At 45.0% G+C, this 23,279-nt stretch overlaps 1 protein-coding gene across 1 annotated transcript in view; it reads right to left on the reverse strand.

Moving 5' to 3' along the window:
- Adam12 (ADAM metallopeptidase domain 12) overlaps positions 1 to 23,279 on the reverse strand; it is a gene marked incomplete in the record, with an annotated part of 345,893 nt that overhangs the window by 41,971 nt on the left and 280,643 nt on the right. Inside the window, 3 exon segments of the mRNA XM_005402080.2 lie at positions 3,315 to 3,510; positions 5,340 to 5,429; positions 9,958 to 10,135. Coding sequence (XP_005402137.2) covers positions 3,315 to 3,510; positions 5,340 to 5,429; positions 9,958 to 10,135 — 464 coding nt within the window.

The raw sequence follows: 23,279 nt of genomic DNA on the forward strand, positions 1-23,279 counted from the left end.
GCTTCAGTCTCTTGCTCACTAATCCGGGAACTTCCTCTGAGCACAGCTGTATCTTATTTATAGTTTCCATATACTGGGCACTATGCATCAGCTGTGGCCCGACATGAGCTCTATTTTATAGAAAGCTCATGGTTTATAATAGAGGTGAACCATACACTCATTGAGTAGGTAGGCTATTATCCCCACTTCACAGATGTGGTACAACAACATGGAACACTTTGCTGAAGATGGCCCTGGTAGCAAGCGGTCTGTTCCGTGTCAGTCCTCACCCCTCTCAAAAAAGGTCAGCGCACTCATCTGGCCCTGTGAATATGCTACTTTACATGGTACAAGGGACTTTGAAGATGTAGTTAAGGTTTTTGAGATGGGAGGTTATTCTGGATGATCTAGGTGGGCCCAGTATGAACACAAGGGTTCTTACAGGAGAGAAGCAGAAAGGTTAGAATAAGAAAGAAACATATTGTTAAGAGCAGAGATTGAAGAGACAGACAGAAGATGCTTCAAGGTTGTTGGCTTTGAAGAGGGATGAGGGGGTCATGAACCAAGGAATACAAGTGGTCTCTGGAGGCCAGGAAAGGCAAGAAAAGATTCTCTCCTGGGGCCTCCTTAAGCAGTGCTGCCCTGCTGATTTGAGGACATCTGACCTCCAGAACTAGCAGATGGGAAATTTGTGTTGTCATAAGGCTCTAAGGTAGTGTTCACTGGTCACAGCAGCCATACTGAACTCTGACAGTGTCCTTCAGCTGGAAAACCAGGCAGGCACATTGGTATTGGGGAGAGACCCCCATACTTCCTCTTTGGCAGTTCAAGGCCCCTTCCAAGAAGTTGCTGGTACTGAGGGCCTCAGATTGGGGTGACATTCTATGTTTCCTGCTCTCCCCAGGAAGTTGGCTGGTAATCTATACTGAGGAGCTGGCAGAGGAGTATTGAATCCCAGGGAGTCATGAGCCTGAGGTGCTGTGCTCCCTAAATCTGGTTCCCAGATCTGGTCTCAGTGATTTGTGAACCACCCTTGGCAAATCCCACCTTGCCCAGACGAAGGCCTGCCCTTGCTGGGGGAGGAGGATGCTTCCCCGGCAGTCAGACCTCCAACCTTACCTTCAGGCCCAAGAATGAGAGTTCAAGCAGACAACTTCCAGTTGCCCTTGCTTTTGAAAAACTTAGGGGTCAGATTGTCTGGCTGGCTTGTGTTCTCCATTCTCTCCCCTAACCCCTCTGGTCAGGCAGCTTGGGAAGGACCAGCCCAATGAGATAATAAATACCAGCCTTGGTCACCGTGAATCAAGGGCCCACAGCCAGCCCAGTCACACGGCGTGGTGGCTCAGAGAGAACTGTGGAGTTCCGTCTGACCTCACTCTGGAAACACAGCCAGATGTTACAGAACAGCAGGGCACTAAAGAGCACGTTTCACTCCAAAGCTCCAAGAGCCGTGTGTGCTCTGGCCATGAAACACTCCTTGGAAGAGAGCACAGAACGACACTCATAACTCAAGAAGGGAGATTACTGACTCTGCAGAAGGGCTGGCGAGGGGTGTGTGTATGGCGGGGGAGACAGCCATGAGGGGGATGTGAAGATTTGGCTGGTAGCAGAAGCCACTGTCTCACAGTGACCTTGCTTGCTTAAAAAGTGTCTGAAGTTGCTAAACATTCAAGCTCCAGAGCACTTGACATGTGTATAGTAAGTGCCTTCTTAGTGCTTGTCATTGTAACGTGGATGGTCCTGTCCTTTAGAAGACCTCATAGCCAGAGGATGTGGAGTACTCAGGACCCAAGGATAAAGCAGGAAGGGCCAGAAACCACAGGCCTCCTCATTCCACCTACTCAGGCACATCCATGAATGAGTAAAGGTCACCATGTCCAGCCTGCACTTTCTTCTACCTCAGAAAGCTCCATGTGCAGAGGTTCATCTTTGGCTGGCAGGGACAATAGGTTCCATGGCAGGATCCAGCTCCAAAAGATATTCTCTATGCTTGGCCATTACTTTCATATCATATTTAAAACCCAGGCTTCTACGTTTGGTCACCATGCTCTGCTCTAGTTTACTTGCCCAATCACTCCTGAAACCAGACCCTCCCAGAAAGGCCTGAGAGCCTGTATCAGGTTTCCCTCCTCCTCAAGCTGTTGTCTGAGCTCATTTGGCTCTTACCCTAAGCCTGGCTGACCACAGCGGCCTTGCTGGTACTGGGGTCCCTGGCCAGGACTGAGGTCACCCCTTTGTAGCCAGCAGGAGAAGGGAGTGAGCAAGGCCTTGGCTGCATTGCAGGAAGGGAAGGAGACAGAGGATTACAAGCACTCTCCACGGGCTTCTCAGCTGGAGTCCTGGAAAGTGAGGACAGAAAATCCCAAAGGGCTCCCAGGGTGGCAAGGCCCTATATCTCTGCCCCAGGATGGAGCAGGGGAGAAGACACACATGAAGGCACCGATTCTTCTCCCTTTTGCGTCTGAACTTCTGCTGACTTTCAGAGCCTCAGTGGCACTTCAGACCAAGACCTCACTTACTCTTTGGAGTGACAATGCACTGTGGAGGTTTTGCTGGGGTGCAGGGTCACAGTGACCAGATTCAAATCCCAGCTGCATGGCTTTGGGAAGCTGATTTCCTATCTCAGCATTTGAGCTTCACCTTCTGTACAGCTATAATCCTTGTCTGTATCTAAAGTGGCCCAGTGTTCAGCCAAGGGCCCTCCTGACAAGGAGTGGTGAACGGATAGCATCTTGTTTGATCCTGCCACCATGGCAGCCACTTCCTGACCACCTTTCACTGGCTGCTTTTGCCAGAACAGACATCAAGCGTGTTGTATGAAATGGCACGCGGGGCTCTCATTCACCTATCTCCTTTCCTTCTCCGGGCCCCTAAGCTTGGAGCCCGGCCTCCAACCCCACTGCCTATGCCGCACCACGGGCTTTTCCAGCCCACCGGCAGCTTACTGTTCCCTGTCACTCTCAGTCACAGACCTATGATGCATGAGATCTGATCTAACTGGGAGCCTGCTCATGCAGCCCTCTGTCTCCTCCAGCTGCAGTGGCTTCTCTCTCTGGCATCCTCAACCCTTGAGTGGGATCTTTAGAGTAGTAGTTGTGGGAAAGTCTGGTCACCTGTCCACCTACTCTGTACATGTGGAGCCCTGGCTGATTCATCCCTGTCACCCCATGGCACTCCTACCTCTCTTGTTGGGTCACATTGAATTCTTTAAGGGCAGGCTCAGGCAGCATCAGTTTTTGCCCGCTGTGTATAAGATGGACACTCCAGGAACAAGATTAATGGACACAGAACATGCTTCCCTAATATCCTGTGTCAAGCTGGTGGTGGTCACTTACCTGGTCCCCAGAGTGTGATGCACTGCTGCTCATGGGTCTGGCAGATGCCGTTGTAGCAGTAGCCATCTACCCCCTGACACGGGTGCCCATCATGCAGATATACATTGGCCGGACAGTGAGGACCAGCTCCTGTGCAGAACTCTGGGAGGTCGCAGGAGTTGCTGGAGCCCCTGCATGCAGTTCCTGCAGGCTTCAGCTGAAAAGAGAGGGTAGCTTACAGGACATGTCCCAGGGGAAGCCATCCTCAGCAGCTCTCAGGGTAGAGAGGTATGAAACAAGGCCATCTTAATACAGCCTACATAAAGGAACAAGGATTTCAAAATAATCCCCTTTTATAGGAGAGAGAGTTTGCTAAAAGATTCTGCTCTGGACTCTGGGGTTTAAGTTTCTGTGACAAGGAATACGAGACAATCAAGAACAGCCTCTTTTTAATTGTGTGCAACCTTCGGGGTTTCTGGTGAGCAGACAGGCTGCTGGCTGGCATCTGTCTCTTCAGGCCCCTGGGAAGGTTGATCCTTCTCTGGTTGCCAAAATCACCACATGCTTTAAATTGACATTTGCCCTTACAGTGTTAGCATTTCTGGATGAGTTAAAAATAATTCCAAGGGCACCATCTCCATAGAAATGTCACTTTGTCATCACACCACAGAACTAGAAACCTCTCTTTGGCACTTTATGGGGAGATCTAGAGAAGAGGCAAAACATGGAAGTAGTAAAGGATGCTAGAGATCTCTGACCAGTGACTCAATTTTTGTAGTTGAAGAAATTAAGACTCAGAGTGGCTAAGCAGCCAGGGACTGCAAGTCCTGGGCTTGGTTCCCTTTGTATTATTCAAAGGCAATGAGATAAGGCTCCTGCCAACTTCTGGAAGGTCTACAATTTGAAAGGAATTGCTTAAAATTCATAAAAGTGGTTCACACCTGGGCACTACCACATGACCCCCCCTGCCCCCTGTGACCTTCTTGAGCCTCATCTGGTTTACGCTCAGCTCTCTCCCACCCCCTCAACCCTCTTCCAGGCACCTTACACTGCCAGTGGCCAGGTGCTAGGGAGCTCCAGCTTCTTACAAGTTTCCTCGGAAATTACAGACCACCAAGAAGTGGGGAAAGGGTAGTTTAATGCTGAGCATAAAATGCTAAACTGCACTTCTAAATCACTGTACTCAAGTGGGGCAGCTAAGAGGGAGTTTCCTGTAAGCTGCTTGCCAAGATCAATTGCTTAATTAACAAGAAATAAAACTCTACCCTTGGAACACTTGAATCAAAAGCTCAGGCTTCTACTCTGTCAGATATCAGCTTGGAATAATGAGACGAACAATGGCACTGCCAAAGTAAATGCAACCATAATAGCAAAAATGGCCAAAGCATAAAACTGCCACTCTTGACTTAATGTCAGGAGGATGTTAAGTCAGAGATGTTTGTGCAAAACCCCTGGAGCCATCTGCATGGTTTCTTGGCCCGCTGGTCATTCTTGGCACGAAGCAGACAAATCTGGAGTGAACACTAGTGACAGGGATGGGTCTGATTCTCCACACTGGTCACCATCATAGGACCCCACATATAAACAACAGGATAAACGGAACATCCACGAATGTAAAGCTCCAGTTTGGGGGTTCTGTTAGTTTTCAGACCATGAATAAATAATTTATCACAGATGATTAGTAACTGAAGTGCTGCTGGGTGTGGTGACACACACCTGTAATCCCAGCACTCGGGAGGCTGAGGCAGGAGAACTGTTGCAAGTTCGAGGCCCACCTGGGCTACAAAGTACGCACAAGGCCAGCCTGAACTGTATAGCAAGACCCTGTCTCAAAAAGACAAAAGAAAAAAAAAAAGCAATTGAAGTGCCCCTTTCACAGAATATTGGAAGATAATAAAAAATTAAAAGGTGGCTGATATCGACTATGTAAAAGGAGTCATGATTTTCTGGGAAGCTATATAGCCGTACTGCTTATGCTACATATATCAGATGGGAATCCTAAACCCATTGATGATCTGGGGCCAAGCTGCAGGTCCTGTGACTCACCTGACAGTCTTCACAGCACAGTCCGTGTGCACATACGGCGTCTGATTTCAGGGTGCAGGTGGTAGCATTGCAGCAGCGATTTGTACATTCCTGGAGGAAAACATGGACTCTGGTTGACAGGATCATACAAGGCAATGACTCATGGAACACAGATGTCACACCTTAAGCGACTGCAAAAGCACAAGGCCTGGCTCCGGAACTAAAAACCTGCCTGAGCATCAGTTTTATTTGCAAGAAAGCAGTTTCTGTGAAGCGTTCATGAATTGACTGGGTTGCTCATCTCAGGAAGAAGTCAGTAACACTTGAATGCCTTTCCTGAGACATAAAGGGGTAGAAGCAGGAAGGCTGGAGGGCCAAACGGGAAGCCATGCTGGTCAGAGGCCGTAGTAACTCCTAGAGAGATCTCCATGCAGGACTCATTGCAATTACCTGCATCAGGACCACCAGAAGACAGAAATTACTTACCCCCAAATGACTGTGGTATATTTTATACAGGTGCATTTATACCAAAATGAAACCCACTATTCTGTATGACTAATATGCAATAATAAAAAGAAAGAAAAAAGAATACACAGATGCATATAATCATTACTCTTCAAAAATGAACCTTTTGATGGGGTAGGAATCACAGCTCAGTGGTAGAGTGCTTGCTTAGGCTGCCTTGTGAGGCCTTGGGTCCAGTCCCTAGAACTGTAGGGGAAAAAGCAAAGCAAATCAAAGCAAAGAAAAAGAACCCCTTTGATTGAGAGTGCTCTGAGAGGAAGGGAAGTCAGATCAACCCAAGTTCCCTGCAACTGAACCAGGTAATTGTGGTTGAGATCCTTGCTCTGCACAGGCAGGCTAAGAAGTGGGAAGGCGGTCGGGGCTGACCCCATTGATTTTCAAGGGATTTAAACAGATAGATCAAATAGTAACGTATTGCCCTCTGTGAAACAAAAGTGAGAGGGAAAACTAGCTCCTTTACTTTGGTACGCTTCGGATGTACTCATTTTTTCTAACAACAACAACAAACAAACAAGACTGACATCTTTTGCTTAGTTCTCAACAGAAAGCCTGCTCTCATTTAGTAAATTTATGAAGTCTGTGTATTTTAGAGCATCCCAATAACTTTGAGATTACATATTTTAGAAGAAATTATAATTATTATACGATGGACTAGTTCATAGTCCTTCACACTGCTTAGTCTATCAATACTCTTTTATTTTTTCCAAGGTATGATGTGCTATAATAAATTTATATACCATGGGCTAGGGTGATGCTAATCGCATATAAGTTTAACAATGTAATATTTACTCCTGAAAACCATCTTTTCTGGAATAACCCTGATTTATGGCAACCCTAGATACATGAACTGTGTCCTGTGTGAAGCTCCCACTTGGTGTTTACCATTTTCTCCTATCATACGTACTGTCCAAGCTATTAAATTTTACATTTGCTTGAGGACTTTATAAACATCCAGAATGTGTAGTATATACATTAAGATAAAACTGCCAGCCAGAAATCATGGCTGTAACTTTCATGACGGTAAGGGTTTCTGGCTCATGGACTCTTAATGGTAACAAAGTTTAGTAACTTGTTTGGCTTTTTTAAAGGAGACCATTAATTGCATTCTCAATTGGGTACTATCAGATGTACAGCAGTGCCATTTTGCTCATTATGGTCCAAATGGCTCTACTAATGACACATTAACCAAATTAGAGATTCCCTTGAAATTTAAGTAAAATCAGACATCCCATATATATGTCTCCAAATCCTTTAAGAACCATTCCCCCTCCCCGAATCACTAAATAATATAAGCATCAGTTCAGATGGAAATGCAGTCAAGTAGAAGGTCTTTGACTTCAAAGAGAGTTGATAATATGAGAAAGATAACTAAGTTTAAAAGATATTTGCAAGCTACTGGCATCTTATTGACTTTAAACAAGGCGGTAAGGTTGCTATCCCAGGCCTGTTAGCTGGAAGAGTGAGTGAGTTGTCAGGATATCCTTATGGTGATATAAATCTAACACCCTGTACCAGAAGGCTGTGAGTATCACTTGCCTTTTAACTACCTCAAATCTATTTCTTCTGGAGTACCATAGTTTCCAGAAGAGACAAGTTCTTCATCTGTTGATGCGTTTATTATTGTAGTACTCAATAGGGAAGCAACAGAACCAATAAATACCAAGTCTCCAAAGAAGAAAGAAAAATGAAACCATTAGAAAATCCTTTGCAAAACCCTAATTGTCATTCTCATGCTGTAGATAGTAGACAGATTCTTAGTCACAATGAAATGTGATAAAACTGTAATGCATTTTCGTAGAAATGACGGAGATGATTTCTGGGAGTGAGGGAGCAGAGGCTGGATTCAGTGTGTGCTGGTGGAAGTTACTTCAATCCCACTCACTCACTGATTCCCTCTGGCCCAGGGAATGGTTTGACCAACAGCAGGAGAAATGCCTGCAGGTGTGAGCACCGGGGAGGGAGAGAATGAGCCCAGGCAATGGGTCAAATTAAAAATCCTGGGCAAAACAGTTCAGAACCTGGAAATGGGCTACCACAATTGGACCTTGAACTTTGAAAAGCAAAACACTAAAAACAGACAAATGCAAAAAATTCACTGTGATTTTTGAAAAAGTTCATGAAGGATGATTGGATGAAAAGAAGGATTCCTATCTAAAAATATCAACAACTCACCTTATGAATTAAGGACTCTAACCATAGGAATTACATGCAAGGAGAATTTGGCTCTGCATAAGGAGTTTGTAATAATCATATCTGTCCCACAATACAATGTGCTACCTGGAGAGATACAGCACCCTGGAAAATCTGCACAACTCCTTCTGGAAGCTAAAAGAGGATCAGAACAAAGATGTCTAGCAAATATTTGATCCTCAGGTATTTGCTGATCTCATGGTGGCAGCAGGGGTGATGGTGTGGTGATGGTAGTGTTGATGGTGGTGATAGCCATGGTGGTGATGGTAGATGTGGGGGCGGTGGTGACTGGGGGAATAAATAGTGGGGTGGCGGGGATGACAGTGGAGGCAGTGTTGGAATAGCTGCTGAGATAATAGTGATAATGTGAACAGCAGTAGCGGTGACAGTGACAGTGGTGGTGGGAATGGTGGCAGATGGGGCAAATGTGTGAATGGAGTCACTCCAAACCTGAGCGTTCATGACTCCATGAAGAGTTGTCAGATATATTTATGTTAACAAACACGGAGAAGGAGTTCAAATCAATGACAAATCATTTTAAGTCAACATGGCATCTTCTGAGAAATATAGGTAATGTAAGCTAATGACATTTTTTCATTAAGTAATTAATAAGGCCTTCAAGAAACTTTTCTCTTTGCACACCCCATCCCATGATAGTTTCACAGTTTCCTTCACTAATCTTTAAGAGTTTCTGTAACACCATAATTAGGACTTGCTGCTATGGAGCAACCAGTCCCTGCTCCTGTGAGCACAATTAACAGTGTCATTATTGTTCATAAGTTCTGAGTATGACAAGGGTACAAAAACATTTGATAAAACCACTTCTACATTCTCCACTCCCACCCAGGGTTTATACATCTCCAACATCCTTCCAGAAACTGTCAGACTAAGATCATTCCTGCTGGTATGGAAAACCCCAGACCCTGAGAGATGGGATATGATGAAGATTCTATTACTGGGTTGTTTGGGTGGTGATCACAGGAATATACAGGATGCTCAGTACAATTTTTCTTCTATCTTAGAATCTCCTTTTAAGTGCTTTTCCGGATCCCTCATTAAGCCATTTGTGAATTTAGCTAAACCTGCCTTGAACTTGTCTACCACTTGCCTTGCATAAGCTCTAGCGGACGATCCCATATGCAGTTATATAAATGCCTTGCTTTGATTTATTCTAAACACAACCTCCTCCAAGCTTTGAGGGGCTTGTTTTACTAGGCCGTCTCACCATGTCCTCTCTTTCCTTCTCAGGAATATTCAAAGATGAAAAAGTGGCTGTTACATTTTCTGTGTTGATTAACTTTATCTTGGGCACTATAGAAACAAGAATATTTCCTGAGATTGGTTTGAAAGCAGGGTTAAATAAGCCCAGAGCTAGATAAAAACATTCCCTGCTCTCACTTATTGCTTCTGAAAGCTAACAAGCACAAAAGCCAGAAGCCTTGGGGGCCTCAGGCCATGCATACATAGGAGGCTGCGGAAGAATTTCAGTTCCAGAGGAAGCTCTTGTCTAAAACTGAGTGCAGCTTATTCAGATTCCCTTCTAGTAAAGCTTGCCTTGCAAAGAGAAAGAAATGGTGCCTATTAGCTTCAAAGAAGCTAGAATTCCAAGGCTTCCTCCTCTGTCAAACTCAAAGCTAAATGCATTTTTTTTATTGTTATTGTCCTCATCTCACTGAAAATATTGCACCCTTCAATAGAGAAGATTCTTTATCTATTTAAACCAAATGGTACCACTTCTTCTGTGCAATAGTTAAGATTCACTTAACTATTCACTTAAGGTACCCTGGTGTGTGGGGCTTGTTCAAGGTGGACATACAGGACTTCTCCATCCTGAGTTTCTAGCACATTCTTTCTGCTGCCCAATTTCTTACTGCTTGGTCCATCCAAGAACATCAGGAGAACGTTCTGGAGATGGCTCCCTTACCTCCGGCTCCCCACAGTCACACTCTTCTCCTTCTTCAACGTATCCGTTCCCACACTTCTGGCCCCCAAAAGCCTGCTTGACTTCAGGTAGGTTGAAGAGGCACATCCCCATCCCTTTCTCCAGGCTGGTCTCCAGGTCCTTCCTGCTGCAGCTGCTGAAGACCATGGGGAACGGGTACCTAAGAAGGAAGAGCCCAGTAGGAAGTCATCAGGGCACTGGATGGCCTTTCCTGGCTCCCTTGCTGCTACAAGACCACTTACTGGCAACACCTGCTCAGGTGTTCACCATGACTATCAATGAATAAAGGCTTCAATATACAGCATACGAGGCACGTTCTACTCATCCTGACATTTGTTCGCATGCAGTGCTGATACCACTGCCGAAAACAATGCTTTATCAAAAAAGAAATCATCATTTGCCATTTGTCAAATTAGTAACTTCAGACAGAGTCTCATTACAAGTGTCACCAATAGGTCCAGGTGAAGTGATGTAAGGGGATGTGAGTTCTTAGGACTTGTAGCTTATAATAACAACACACACCATCTCCCTATTGGTTAGTGCCAAGAAAAAAAGTACAGATGGATGCTTATCAATCCCATGGCTTCAGGGACATATGGTCCACCATAGGTAAGGTCTTGCTGACATTGGCATTTAGGTCTACAAAGGAATGAATCACTGTCTTCCCCCAGTATAGGTGTAAGAGAATGGAAGTGGTTGGGAAATACATGCCCTGCACTTGCCTCTAAATTCCAGGGCTAGGGGCTGGGGATTTAGCTCAGCGGCACAGGGCCTGCCTGGCAAGCGCGACGTCATGAGTTCGATTTCCGGTACCAGAAAAAAACCAAAAAATAAAAAATAAAAAAAATAAATTCCAGGGCTATAAGAGGTGTGACAGAGCCAGCCAGCTCTCCAGAAAGTCACGCTCCCCTTCTGTGGTCTAGAGGGCTGCCCAGGACCCTTGCACATGGTGGGCTGTGTGAGAAAGTACTGGCAGTAGAAATGTAAGCAGAAGTGATATGGGTTACTTTGGATCTGTGGTATTTAAGCAAGGATTCCTTCTCAATGTACTTTCTGTTTCTGGCAGCTGAGATTGGGGCATCCATGTTTTAGAAGATGGGGGAGTCAGACACAGCCCCTGCTCTTGACTCACGGTAGGGAGGGAGGCCATCTGGAGCCTTGAGCCCCAGAGTGTTCCAAGTAAGGCAGACAGACCTCCACTCTGGTACACTGCTGAGAACTTAGGGTTTGATTCCTTCAGCAGATAGTGTCACACATATGATTTAAGTGTGTTCCCCAGAAGTTCATGTGCTAGAAGCTTGATCCCAGTGTGCTGCTGTTGAGTGGCATGAGGTCTTTAATAGATGGGGCCTAGTGGAAGTTGGTTAGGTCATAGGGGTGCTGCCCTCAGTAGGGATTAGTGTTGTTCTTGAGGAAACCTAATTAATTCCCTCTAAGAGTGAGATGTAAAAACAGCAAGCCTGGCATTTGAATGCCTCTTGCTTCCTGCCTTGCAATAGCACCTTCCCCCTTGCATGCTCATTTATCATTGTGATGACATCCTCTATGAGGCCCTCACCAGAACTGAGCATGCTCTTGAGCCTTCAAAGCCTCCAGGAAGTAAACCTCTTTTTTTAATCAATATCCCAGAATCAAGTATTTTGTTATAGCAACATAAATGGACCAATATAGTCACCAACAAAGACAGTGTGTAATTTCCTTTTACACATGCATTTTCCTATGTCTTGAGATGGCAAGGGACAGGCATACCAGAGACCCAGAAGGTTTTATTACTCAATGAGCAAGCTTCCTGGAGAGCAGGCTCAAACCTTCTCTCACCAAGGAGACATTTATAGGATGACATTATAATTAGGTCTCAATGAATTAGCCAAAACAGTACAGGCTGCTACATGTCCCTGAATATAGTAGACTAACCACCTCACAATGACCAAGGGTGGCAATATTTTGAGACCAGGACTATTTCCATGGCTAAAATGATGATACAGCTGTTTACCCAAATGTTGTCTGTTAATCTCAGATTATTACCTCTAGAATATGATTCTAACCCACAAGTAAATTAAGGCATGAAAGTTCTGCTCTATTGGATGTAAAGGAAATACACAGAGACTGATCTGTAGGACTGTAACGAAGTTCCCATTGAAACCTGTACAACTTTTCTTGCTGGATAGATTGATTATTCCCAGTACCAAAATGATGCTGAACAGCTCCAACAAACTACAGACTATAAAATTTTCAATGTAGAAGGCTTTGTGTTGAAGAGGTTGGTACGTTAGCCAGGGAATTTAGGACAGTTCTTCTCTTTGCTAAGAAATACACTTCATTAAGATCTAGATTAGATCTTCTTCTATATTTGTGATTATTCCTAGGACATGTGTGTTCCCAGACCTGACCTGTGGGACTGAGGCTCCATTTCAGTGATATGCAACTCAGTGGCAGGATGACAAACTGATCAGTTCATTCTGGAAGGGAACTGATTTCTGGAAAATGTCTGAGTTAATTAGAAAAGACAGTAGGATAAGGTGTTAGTCTCAAGAAGGCTTACAGCAAGAATAACAGTAGTTGAGAGAAGCTGGAAGAAAGTGTGGCTTGAATCATCCTGTCCCACAGGGAGCCAAGAAGGTCTGCAGGCCTCAGGAGATGGAGAGCTGAGACCAGCTCCACCCACCAAGCTTAGACAAGTCCATGCCATCCCACAGTCTTTCAAACACACACACACACACGCATGCACCGTGCATACACTTTGGTGCTTTTGGTGGGGAGGTGGACATTAACAAGAAGGGATAGAAACAAGGTAAATGAGATTAGTTTAAGAGTGTGGATTAAGCTTTGGTTTGGAGAGAATAGAACAGAACATATTTGGCAAAAATACCCTTTGTGTCCTGTCCTAGGTACCATCAGATGGAAGTACAGTGATCTGCATGATAATAAACTCTTATTTCCCTCAGCCATTTCTTTCTTTTGAGGGATGAAGCCCATGTGTTTTTAAAGTTCTCTCTTCTTAGAACCTAGGGAGATACTACCCAGAAGGGCATAGGCTTTTAGCTTGCTCTGGGGACCGGCTCAAAGGCACCCACCTCTGGAGGTGCTGCTGTTTTCACAAGGCAGCAGCATCCTTGCCAGATGTCAGGTGAGGTTTCCATGAATTCCATGACCTGACAGATCCTTGCTCACCATGGATCACTCAGCACAGAGCAGGTCTACTCCAAGCATGGCCCAGGCTCACCAGGGCTGCACCAGCCTTCATGGTTGGCACAGTGAAAACACCCAGGATGTAACCCTCTGCAAGAGCCAACACTTTCGTGTGTGTTTTGTTTTTGCACTGCTGGGACTTGAACCCTGGGCTTTGTGCATGGCAGGAAAGAACTGTACCACTGAGAATATTGCCACACACTGAGAGCCTCACCTGGGTACTGGGGATTGAACCCCGAAATACTCTACCACTGAGATACAGTCCAGCCCCTTTTCTCTTTTGAGACACAGTCTTGCTAACTTGCTAAATTGCCTAGACTGGGCTTAAACTTGTGATCCTCTATTTCAGTCTCCCAGAGTGCTGGGATTCCAGGTGTGTACCACCATGCTTGGCCCAGAACACTCTGTTGACAAATGGTAATGAGACCGAACAGCATTTTCTACCTACAGATGATCTTTGCCTCTTGCTATTTCACTCTGATAGAATATTCTAGGGCCCTCTTTGGGCATTTAGAGGAAGTCAGGAGAGGAAGGAAGTCAGCAATTTGCGACTCATCATCCAGTGATTCTGCAAGTATTTGCAGAATTCTACATCAGTAGATAAAACTGGGGACAGAAGAGTGCACAGAATATATGAAACCCCAGTGCGTTTGGAACTTACATTCCAGGAGGTGGAGTGGGATAAACAAGTTAAGGGAGGAGCATAAGGGTTGGAAAGGAAAGGGTTGAGGAGGAGGAGGAGGAAGAGGAAGAGGAAGAGAAGCAGGAGAAGAAGGAGTGAAGGAGGAGGAGAAGGAGGAGGAAGAGAAGGAGGAGGAAGAAAAAGAGAAGGAAGAGGAGGAGGAGGAGAAGGAAAAGGAAAATAAGACAGCAAGTGGGACAGGACATGCACTGGACTGGTGGAGGGGTGGACTCCACTGAGTGCCCACTAAAGAGACCTCCCTGAGAAGGGCGGCCCGTGAGCTCCTCACTTGAAGGACAAGAAGAAGGGTTGGGTGCCGTGGCAGCAGACCCTGAGCCAGGGTGTGGACAGATGCAACTGTCCTGGAGAAATTCATTCAGTGGTGGGAAACAGGCTGTTCTCACAAACATATACCCAGAGAGGCAGCTTGAGCCAGTCTGTCCTTGCTAAGAGACCAGGTCCATGGGTGGCGAGAAGGCACCAGAACATCATTCAGTATGGAGCTTTATCCCTACAGGAACTGCTTAATCGATATGAAATTCTTAGAATGTGATAGTCAACCTTTAAGCCAATTTAACTTGTAATCCAGTAGTTCTTAGTACGTTCACAATGTTGTATAACTTTTTTCACTTTCTAATTCCAGAATATTTTCTTACTAAACAAATGCCATACCTGTTAAGCAGTCACTAATTCTCCTGTTCTCCCAGCCTCTGTCAGCTCTAATGTCCTTTCTGTCTTCATTAATTTTCCTGTTCTGTTCATTCCACAATATGTGGCCTCTGTGTGGCTTCTTTCACTCAATATAGTATTTTCTTTTTAAAAATACAATATTTTCAATGTTCATTTACATCGCAGCACATATTGGAACTGCATTCTTTTTTATGGCTGAGTAGTATTCCATTGTAAGACTATACCACAGTTTATATGTTCATTAGTTATTGTGGCCCAAGGGATTTTGATGCCCATTAAAATTTGGGAACAACTCAACTAGATTTAAAATTGAAATGTTTTAAGGATAATACATGGACCAATGTTCACCTATCTGTGTCACAGTGAAAAATGCAATCCAGGTTCATCATAGACCATCTCTCATGTGCTTTGCTTAGAAAAGGTTCTGCTTGACACGGGTTCCATCTTCTAAGCAAAGCCCAATGCACTTCACTTGGAAAACCTTATCTGCCTTTAGGCATGGGCTGAAATTCCCGTCAGTATCTGTTTGTCTCTTCAAGCTGAATTCAAACCAGGAATAGTGAGTTTTTAAATATCGTTTAGAATTATGGGGCTGGGGATATAGCTCAGTGGCATAAGCATCTGCTTGGCAAGCACAAGGTCATGAGTTCAATCGCCGGTACTGCAAAAAAAAAAAAAAAAAAAAAAAAAAAAAAAAGAATTATAGTGAACAGGTGAATTGTCATGCTGCACATTAAAGCAGGACAGTGTTTGTGAGCAAAGTGATGCTGCCCTTCGGCTTGCCTCCAAATCCACAGTATGATAGTGCTGCCTTCCTGTCATTTATATTTTTCCTTTTTTATTTAGTAGCTTTATTGCTTGGAGCATTTATAAAGGGAACACTAAATTAAGCTATGGAGCTTCTCATGACATCAAAGATCTTGTGCAGCCCGTGGTCTGTATTTATAAAGACAAGCCTCAGTTTCTTCCATAACTTTTGGCAAGCTCATCACAATGTCCTTTCTAATATGTCTAATAAATTATCCCAAATGTGCCAGGACAGCAGCTAACTGAATTGACATATAGTGATGATAGACTGGGGCAAAGCAATAAAATTGGAAAATTACTCAGAAAAGAAGCTGCTATGCATGATACTTTCCCTTGGCATAGAATGCTTTAAAATAATTATACCTGAGACCCAGGAAAAAAAAGTACAGCTTTCAGCTCAGGGGCAGAGAATTTATCTCAGACACCATGGCAAGGTGACAGTGGCCCCTGCTTGGATGTGACCTTGTTTGCTAGGCTTTTGCTTTGTTATCTAATATTTAACTACCAGGGACACTTGGGGCAAGTTTACTGTGCTACACACAAGGTTAGCAATAAAAAGAGGATGAAATGGAAAGCTGGATGATTTGGGTGAAAGAAAAAAACCCTCCCACTTTAAAAAGGAGGAATGCCACTTAGAGCTTCCCACCACGATGCACTCATGGCTTAATATCCCCGCTGTCACAAACTGCCAGGTAAAACATTAGGAGGGGTTACTCTTACTTTGACAAATCTGCAGCCCGAAAATTCCTTTCTTGTAGGAGCCTATTGTTCGTGTCACAGCTATATGCTTGGGGTGAATCGTACTAGGCCAATTTATCAAACTTGACAGGAGAAGTCGAAAGTTATCTGCCTTGTGAGAGCTTCCTCTGGGAAGTATACCGAGACAACTGCTTTTCTTGTTGGAAATGAGACAGCCAGGGAAAGTAGCTGTAATCAGGGTGCATTCAGAGGGGCTCAGGTCACAGTCGCCGCTGTTTCAGTGATTGTGCTGCCTCGTTAACGTCTGATGTGGAAGTCTTGGTTTCCTGCTCCAAGCTTGGGGGCTGCCGTCCATCCGGGTGCTGACCGCCGGAAGAAGTAGGAGTGACGGAGGAGAAAGGACGAGGCGGCAGGCAGTTGCTGCGAATTGCTTGGAGCGGACACAAGTGTGTGATAGAAAAGCCAGTCTGCAGGCAAATGGGCATGGGAAGCCATCCTGGTCTCTTTAAATTGATTGGAAACAAAACAAAACAAAGCTCATATTGGCCACAGCTAACAAATGTTCACAGGGTGAAGGACTAACTGGCTTTGGAAAATGGATCGCTGATGCTCTGCCTCCTGTTGGTTTCTTCTGCAGGCAAAAATGGAGTGTTACTTATGCCCAACAGCGGAAGCCACAGGTTGAGCAGACCTGGCGGATGAATCCCCTGGCCTGGGTGCACAGCATGGAGGAGGTCATACCTGGATGCCTCATCTCTCAGCACTGCACTAAGCCTCGAGACTTACATCTATGGAGCCTTAGGGCACAACCACTACCACCTCACATGCTCTGAATGAGGGTGAGCAAGCTATAACCCCAAACTCGAAAATTTGGTTAACTTCACAGGGATGTCTGCTACCAGTGCTGATAAGAAAAAGATGTTTCTTTTTCTCAGGAGGAATCGCTACTTTGGCTATTTTAAATTATGGACTGCGACTGCCTTGTGCATTTTCATGCTTAGAAACATTTCTAATATGATGCAGAATGCATTATAATTGTAGCCAAAATGTAGCAATCTTTAATCTGTAAAACCACAACTACAAGGAAACTTGAGAGCAGAGTGGTTCAGAAGGGAAAGGAATGATCAAGTGGTTAAATATCATCCCTTAATTTAATTAGTATATGGTGTTAAAGCAGCAGAAAGACCCTGGCCTATCCTGGAAGGGCCAAGTTTTCTCTAGCTCAGTAAGAATATGGACTCGGTAGCATCAACAACCAACCACACCACCACAGACTACACATGCGAAGGTGCTGCTCAGGCAGCTGGGAGCTGCCGTGTGGTTAAGTTTTAGTTTCTGGAAAGTTTTCCAAATGTTTCTCCAAAACTCATCTCACAGGTGCATGCCACATATTCTGTCTTTCCATCCCACTGGCAATGCCAGGCAGCAAGCTCAGAATGGGATACAGCCACTAACGAGACCCCGTTCTCAGAGAAGACAGGCTAACGTGTAACGCTTTATCGTTCTCACTGCAACTAGCATGATGGGATTTTTTTAAGTTTATCACTCAATCTTCCTGGTCCAGAGCCCATTCTACCCCTTTCCAGTCTCTTTAGGGCCACAAGCCCCACCTTAATGCCATCTTCCTTCCCAAGTGAGGGCCAGAAGTGAGAAGATGCAAGACGTCACAGGAGGGGTGGCTTTTGGTCAGCCAGGTTTCAAATCAAAGATTCTAGGATCAGCATGAGAAATACCTTTAGGTCTTTTCACAACTGTGCCTGTGAATAGAAACTCATAACCCCCACACACAAAATTCATATGCAAGCAGGTAGATAGCTGTATCGGGCCAGGTGATGGTGTCTGCACTCCCAGGCCCTGGCCTCACCTTCAGGGGCAAGGCAGGAAGCAGTACCACTTAAGGTCACCCGTTTCCGAGCTTTTGACTTCCTCTCGCCCCGATGTGAGGGTGCATGAGCGTGGATACTAACGCAAGTTATGGCTTCTTTGGTGAACCCCTGCTGTGGACTGCGAGCTTGGTGGACTTTCTCTCCCATTGATACCCTCCTATTTTATAGATGAGACTGGGGCACCCAGTGATTAGGTACCTTACCAGGGTCATGTGTTCCAGAGATGGACAAAACACAGACTTCAGACTGGAAGGCCTGTGTTTTTTTATTCAATCAGAAAACCTTGAGGGTTGTCAGGCGCTACCCCTGGGGCAGGGGCCTCAGGCAGCACCTGGCACAGGTGGCTGTGCTACAGAGATGAGCACTGGTGGAGGAGACCGGCAGCTGCCTGGGTAGATCCAGGCTCCCTGGAGCCTGCTGCAAATACCAGCAAATCCTGAGGCCTGTCCTCCCTCCCTTCCAAGTGAACCTCGAAGCACTTCCCTAAAGACCCTTGGTGTAAGGCCCAGTCTTGGGATTTATTCAGCACACTTGAGGTCACGTGCGCACCTGCATGTCCCCAAGGGAGGCTGGGAGTCTGTTCAGACCCTAATGAGCTACAGGCTGGGGAAACAGGAACCCACCGCAGGAGCAGAGCGATTCCCTGCAGTGTGATGGGGAGAGAGGCAGACCTGACCCACTCACTCAGCCACTGCAGGACGCACAGGGCAGGGAACTGAGAACACTGGTTCAGAAGATAGCACGGGACCTGGTGAAGGTAACAGGGCAGCGCAGCCTCACACCCATCCTGGGACCAGAAAGTGATCCTATCGGTCTTGGATCTGCATCTAGTGAGCCTACCAGATAGATTGCAGAAGGCTAAGGGAGTCACAAGCCAGGAGTGAGTGATCAAAATGCCCTTAACAATTTCACTTGTTAATAGCAAAGAGCTGGGATACAGAGTGGTGCCATCTGTAGCACATTACAATTCACGGTCTTCACATGTGAACTTTGACCTCTGCCCAGCTCCCTGGAAACCAATTAAAGTGCAAATATAATTTCCTAGAAAGCTTAATGAAAAGATACCAACTGAGCCTGTCAGTTGAGAGATGCCCAGGAGGCTTCTAGATGTTACCAGCTTTTCACTTTGATGCTGTGATTCTGTTTCCTCTTGAACTAAGACCTGCAAAGCAAAGAATACAAGGGCAGGGGTTGTAGCATCCCCACTGAAGGGACCTCAGTTGCTCACCTCAGTTGCTCAGTAGCCTTGTATTAGACGAGATGCTCAGCTTTGTTAAAAGGAAAGACGGCTACTGGGCACAGTGGCGCATGTCTATAATTCCAACAGTTTGAGAGCCTGAAGCAGGAGGATGGAAAGTTTGAGACCAGTTTAAGCAATTTAGCAAGAATCTGTCTCAAAACAAAAATATAAAAAAGGGCTGGCCATGTAGCTCAATGTGAAGGACATGGGTTCAGCTCCCAGTACTACAGAAAGAGAAGGAAGGGAAAAAAGCAGAGGAAAGGTGGCTGCTTGTTGGCTCGCCTAGGACTGCGCTGCTGCAAATGTAAATGGATCCCATGGACAGTGAAGGACAGTTTACAGGCCTGAGATAACACAGCCCCTTTCCCCTGCTCTAGCAAGCGGACCTGCATTGACCACACCAGTTGTTCCTGCAGACTCTGCAAATACGTAGAGGGAAGATGCTTCTAAAAATATATGGAAACTAAAAATTTTTTGAGATAGGGTCTCACCATGCACTTCATTCTGGTCTTGCTCACTTTGTAGCCCAGAAACAAAAGAATGGATCAGTGGGTGGGTAGATAGGTGCTGATGATTAAATGAGTAGATGAATAGATGGGTGAAATTACAATACACTTAGATGTATGCAGAGGGAGGCTTTCTCTTCCTATATTATGTAAGACTAAGGCCATTGTTTTTTATACTAAATCTAACATTTGATGGATTATCATTACCCCCACATCATTCTGTATCACAGAACCAAAGTGAAAAGCTGGTAACACCTAGAACTCTAAAAATATGATGGAAACAGTGGTCTTGGTAGAGACCCCCTGAAAAGGGCTGAAATCTGCCTGTGGTCTTTGCTTGCCTCCCTGAACAACTGATGCTGGGATTATCGCCAGGGCAACGTGGAACACAGGCATGGTGAAAGGGCTGCACCCCTCTCCCCACCTAAGGCTTGGCAACCAGAGGCTCCTCAGCTCTCAAGTGCCTGGCAAGGACAAAAGAATGGGCTACAGGCGGATATCCAGAATCCTCCCTGACCAGCTACAGGGCCTCTCCCCTGTAAGGTGGAGGTGATTGTGTCTGTTCTTTTTCTTCAGGGCTGTGCCAGTGACACAAGAAAGGAGATGTTGCTGGGCGTGGTGGTGCACGCCTGTAATCCCAGCCATCAGGAGGCTGAGGCAGGAGGATAGTTGTGAGTTTGAGACCAGCCTGGGCTAAAAAGTAAGCAAGACCAGAACGAACTGCATGGTGAGACCCTGTCTCAAAAAAGACAAAAAAAAAAGAAAGGAGATATCAAAGATTTTTGTGAAGTGGAGAGTGGTTTAACAGGGTGATGGGGTGTCATTCTTATTCCTTACAGTTTTAGATTTTGTAGTTTTTCCGTCTCCTCTTGCTTTAACTAAATTAGGCAAAAACCACTGGGAGAAGTTCCTGATGGAAGGACTCCTCCTTTGGAACGTAAATTGTTCCCATCCCCTTGCTTCCAAGGAGGAGTATGTGCAGAAAAGTGATAGACACAGCCCCCTACTCATCTGGGCTTTCCTTAGTTTTGGTTTTCTATTTTATTTTTGTCTATCAACTATACTGTGTCTATTCTTCTAAATTATTATAAAGCCATTGGAGAATGATGTGGGGATAATGATAATCCATCCGATGTTAGATTTAGTATCAAAAACAATGGCCTTAGTCTTACACAACATAGGAAGAGAAAGCCTCACTCTGCATACATCTAAGTGTATTGTAATTTCACCCATCTATGCATCTACTCATTTAATCATCAGCATCTATCTACCCACCCACCAATCCATGCATCCATCCATCCACCTACCCATTTCACTGACCTGTTACACACTCATCCACCAACCATTCACTCATCACCCATTTACTTATTCACCATCCACCTAATCTTCTATTCAACCACCCACCAACCTACTCATTCATTCATTCATTCATTCATCTATCTATCTACTCATGCATCCTTTCAATCAAGAAGTATTTGTTAAGCTCTGCTAGTGCCAGGCACTGTTCTAGGTGCTAGGGATATAGCAATGGATGAAACAGAAACTCCTGACCTTGTAGAGCTTAACATGGGTCCGTTTGTGTGTGTGTGTGTGTGTGTGTGTGTGTTTTTCCGGTACCGGGAATCGAACTCACAATCTCATGCTTGCCAGGCAGGCGCTGTGCCGCTGAGCTAAATCCCCAGCCCCAACATGGGTCCTTTTGGATGCTGCAGTTGCAGACAAGCCCAGAAATTACCTTCAACCTCACCTTGCAGCCTCTGTGCTTCTTTGTGGGGAGAGGAGGAAGCCACAGGAGTGTGTGTGCATGGAGGGGGCACAGAGGGATTGGCAGAATTTCAGCAGTAATGTTTTCACATATGTTCTACCACACATAAAGGCTGGGTAAATGAGCCAATGACAGGAAATAATTCTCTGCTGTTATAACATAATTTCAATGAGGTTTGCAGAACTGATTTTAAAATGGGGCTGTCTTCCGCCACCCAGGAATTACACAGGGACGCTGCTTTGTTCTTTCACGTTCTCACGTGAGACCCAAACAGGGACATGGCTAGTGTCACGTGACAGACACACTAGGGGACAATTCAGCCTCAGATGCTGGGCTTTTGAGTAATTTCAAAAATGTAGGTAGGCCTTTTTGAAATTTCTGAGCTCTGGTTCCCTTATCTTTAAGATGAATAACACCACACCCACCTCACTTGGCTTACTGATGACACAGAACAGCACAAATGCACTCCTCTAAGGTTTGGGTCAAGTTTACCTGTGTTTCTTCTCCCTGAACTAGATATTCAAGGAGAAACCAGGCACTATTACTCACAAAGAAACCGAATTCAATTATAGATACTAAAATCAAAGATAATACAAAACCAAACTTTTTTTTGCAAAACCACCAAAGTGTAATATAATTCAAATTCACAAATTTTGCTATGCAACATATCTATAATCCCAGAACTCTGGGAAGCTGAGGCAGGAGGACTTTAAGTTGGAGCCCAGCCTAGACAATTTAGCAAAAATCTGTCTCAAAAAAAAAAAAAAAAAAAAGCCCAATATGGTAGCACATACCTATAATCCCAGCACTTGGGAGGCTGAGGCAGGAGGATCACTATGAGTTTGAGGGCCAGCCTGGGCTTCACAGTGAGTTCAAGGCCAGCCTGAACTACATAGCAAGAAACACTGTTTCAAAAAAGGGGGGTGGGACATGGATTTAGTTCAGTGTGAGGCCCCCAGTTCAAAGTACCAGGATGGGAGCAACAACAATGCCCACACAGAGCATGTATGCCTTGCTTGATCAATGTTTATGTCCAGTTTGAGAGCGGTGGATAGTTCTGCTATACTCTGAGGCAATGGATTTTAGTATTCTAACTGCATTAATTATAGACAAATTCTTTATTTCTGCTTGAGCAATATCTTATTTTATGCAGGGGAAACAAGAACATGCTCTCTGTACCTTTCCTGAATGGTTTTCCAGAATCCCTCCTGCTAGCTCATTTCCGCTATGCTAATGTCAAGGTGTACCTGCCTAAATGATGCTGGCTAGAAAATGAAATTGATCCTGACCAGCAGTGTTTTCATCTTACTTCAGTCCTCATTTTGTAGTTGTTCCTTCCCTTTTTCATTCTTAGATAACTCCTTCCATTTCCCCACTAACAACTTAAGGAAATACAGTCTATTAAACTTTTCATTGTGGAAAAAAAATCATCACCTTCAAACGAGGAGCTGATATGGGAGAAATCATTTCCTCCAATTCAATCTTGGTAAATCTCTTTATGATCAATACATTTCATGATTTCAAACAGCTCCTCTAAGTTCAAAATGGGGTGAATTTTAGTGATGGACATCTGCGTTGACTTTCACGGAAGTAGTTCCACAGAGGGCAGACTTTCTAGCTGCATTTCCATCAATCCCTACTGCATTCAAACCTCTGGGAACTTTTCACTGAAAATTGCTGTTCATTCCACTCCCTGGAAACACATTTTCAGGCCAAGGCCTTCTCAAAAAGAAATCCAGCGTTAGCGTAGTATGAGCTGGGGATTTTCAGGAAGAGGATTGCCTAACCTCTGCGCAGTTCCTCAGAGATCAGCTCAGCCTGGACTTTATTGCTGGGTTTC

The sequence above is a fragment of the Chinchilla lanigera genome, unplaced genomic scaffold (assembly GCF_000276665.1).
Source record: "Chinchilla lanigera isolate Chin_1 unplaced genomic scaffold, ChiLan1.0 scaffold00076, whole genome shotgun sequence".
NCBI classification, from domain to species: domain Eukaryota; kingdom Metazoa; phylum Chordata; class Mammalia; order Rodentia; family Chinchillidae; genus Chinchilla; species Chinchilla lanigera.